Consider the following 3,010-nt stretch of genomic DNA (forward strand, 5'->3'; position numbering starts at 1 on the left):
CTGGATGGATCAGGATGTGGCAAGGGATTGGGCTGTGTCAGATTAATTTATTGCTCCAGAGGTGGTGGCTGGACCTGCCACAGACCCAGGAGTCGCTTGGCATCTGTGCAGTTTACTGCATTGGAGAGAACACAACCCAAATGTCTAATTTCCAATCGTGCTGAGCCCTCTGAACGCCTTAATGGGACTGCCATACGAGTGATGGAAGTTTCAGTCATTTATAGCAGCTGCTGATAAAAGTTGAATTTGTTTTTCAGCTTCCTGATGGAGTAAACATTTCCAAAGAAGCTCGGAGTGCGATATCGCGAGCAGCAAGTGTGTTTGTGCTGTATGCAACATCATGGTAAGAATTTGTTGTGTTTGTTAACCAGTGCACTTGGTTATAATTCACCTCTCTGCTGCTGGCCTGGAGATTTTTTTTCCAGAGTTTTTTTCCATGTTGTCTGTTACATAAATAAAACAACCTTTAGACCACAGCCGTTGGGTTTGGACTGCCCATACCAAGCTGTGGAGAAGGCAGCTTGGCTCTGTACAGGGAGATGCCCACAACCCCGCCAGGGACAAGAGGTGTCCCAGACTGTCATTAGCCTCAGAAAGTGGCTGCGTGGCTCTTCCTGGCAAAGGCAAGAGCACTTTGCTCACTTTACCCAGCACGTGGCTACTTTGTGGCACGCGTGAGCCAAGCAAGCCAGCCTCGGAGCTGGTGACAGGACACAGCAGCGTCTTTGGGGTGGCTTGGAAGGTGCTGCCGGGGTTAAAGACTTGTGCGGCTTTGTGGAATCATCACCTCGAAGCCCAGGCTTTCTCCTTCCCTTGGCTGTAGGAAAGGTGCGTTCAAGCAGAAAATGAATGTGAGGAAGGCAGCTAGGTGAGAGCACAAACAGCCGATGTAAACAAGAAGGAATCTTAAACTGATATTAGTAAGTGATTTAAAAAACTGCATGTTTAGGAGATGTTTTGGGGTTTTTTAAGTTGATTGTGACTTTAATAAACAAGACTAAATGGATGACAGTACCAATTAACTCTGATTTTCTCTCTTGTTTTTGACCAGTGCAAATAACTTTGCCATGAAGGGGAAGAGGAAAACGCTGAACGCTAGTGATGTTCTCTCTGCCATGGAGGAGATGGAGTTTCAGCGATTTGTGGCCCCTTTGAAAGAATCCCTGGAAGGTACCGTCCTCAGCTCCTCTCAAGGGAGTCCCACTAGCACCAAGTCCTGTTTTCCTCGAACCCTGGACAAGCAACACTTCCTTGCCTGTCTTCACAGAATCACAGAATCCCAGACCGTTAGGGATTGGAAGGGACCTCAAAAGCTCATCCAGTCCAATCCCCCTGCCAGAGCAGGAACACCCAGATGAGGTTACACAGGAAGGTGTCCAGGCGGGTTTTGAATGTCTGCAGAGAAGGAGACTCCACAACCTCTCTGGGCAGCCTGGGCCAGGGCTCTGTCACCCTCACTGAGAAGAAGTTTCTTCTCAAATTTAAGTGGAACCTCCTGTGTTCCAGTTTCTGTCCATCTTGTTTCTCTTCTCTTTGCCCAGCATCCTCCAGCAGTTTGCTTGGGGAATAAATAATGTGCACCTTAACAGGACTGGGATAACGTTATTTCACAACTGATGAGGATTGAGAAAGTCTCATACAAGGGAGTCCCTTGTATGTTTATCTAAGCAAAGTCATAGGTGCTGCCTGTACCTGTGAACTCCTGCGTGTTTATCAGCATTTAATTTCTGCTGAAACTTACCCCAGTTTCCTATGGAGCTGGTCAGCACAGCTCAAGGAGTAGGGTGAGTTGCTGCTAGGGGTTCAGTGCTCCCCATGTGGATGTTGGATGTCAGCCACTGTACGGTTCATGCCATGGAAACACTGGCTTGTAATTTTTCAGCGTTCTCTCTCTCTTTTTTTTTAGTTTACAGACGTGAACAGAAAGGAAAGAAAGAGGCAAGGAAAGATAAAGACAAGAAGGCAGACTCCGAGGAGCAAGATAAGAGCCGAGAGGAAGAGAACGATGATGATGACGAAAGGATGGAGGAAGAAGAGCAAAATGATGAGGAAGAGGTGGACAACTGAGCTTGCTGATGAGACGTATGCAGGGGCTGGGCTTTGTTCAGAGGACCATAAACGCTGTAAATCAACCTTGCTGTGTCCCCTCTTGTTTCCAGTAGAGCTTTGTACTGTTCCTCTGGGGCACATCCCCTTTTTGGCTTTAACTTGTACATAAAGGACTCTCTGCTAAAGTGTTTCTCGTGGAAGGAGCGCTCCTCCCCGTGCATGGGGGCTGGCACCCTCCCCAGGTTCTGGACAGTACCGGTGCTGGGCTGTTCATGTTGGTTTGGCTCAGAAAGAGAGGAAAGAAGAACTGTTGGATGCTCGGTGCAGAAGCTGGCCAGGAGAACAACGTGAGAGACTGGAATAAGCTTGTTAAACCAAGTCAGGTGCTGAATCAAATAGATCATTAAACCGTTGGGGTTTAGAGTCCACGTGATAATGTCAGGAGGCTTGGATGCTGAATGTTGAAGCTTTTTATCCAACTAATTTGGGGTTTTTCCTTCATTTTCTTGCTTTCTGGCTGTGCCTTCACTTCCTGCTGTAACTGTGACGCTGATACTGTGCTGTTCAACGTCACCAGCCGGACGCAGCAGCGCAGTACACAGGGACCAGCGGCCACTCAGCTGACTCCCCCAAATCAGAGAGATCAACCTAAATCAAAGAACTTCACAGCACTACATGATGTCAACTAAATACCAGAAGTGCTTGGCTTGTGGCTTTTAAGAGAGAGAGACTGAGAGGAATTTTATTGAAAATATGAAGCAAAATTAATGGCTAAAGCGTGTATCAGGATGCCAAAAGGCGGCTGTGTCGGGCGGTGCACTTGGGGCAGGTCAGTGGCACTGGTGGGCCAGGGGGTCTCACCTCCTCTCCTTTTGCAGAGCTGCAGCTCCTGCAGCCAGGCTGGTGACTGCAGCACATTTAGTTGTGGTAGAATAGTGCGATCTATCATGTTGGGTTAATT

General features: G+C 47.9%; 1 protein-coding gene across 1 annotated transcript; it reads left to right on the forward strand.

Moving 5' to 3' along the window:
* Positions 1-257: 257 nt before the first annotated feature.
* On the forward strand, positions 258-2,127 carry POLE3 (polymerase (DNA directed), epsilon 3, accessory subunit; the record flags this gene model as incomplete). Its single annotated transcript, XM_010188269.1, has 3 exons — positions 258-343; positions 1,052-1,170; positions 1,907-2,127. Coding segments are annotated over 3 exons (366 nt in total), but the record flags the coding sequence as incomplete, so codon positions are not given.
* Between the last annotated feature and the right edge of the window lie 883 nt (positions 2,128-3,010).

This window comes from Mesitornis unicolor, unplaced genomic scaffold, assembly GCF_000695765.1.
Source record: "Mesitornis unicolor isolate BGI_N332 unplaced genomic scaffold, ASM69576v1 scaffold14737, whole genome shotgun sequence".
Lineage (NCBI taxonomy): Eukaryota > Metazoa > Chordata > Aves > Mesitornithiformes > Mesitornithidae > Mesitornis > Mesitornis unicolor.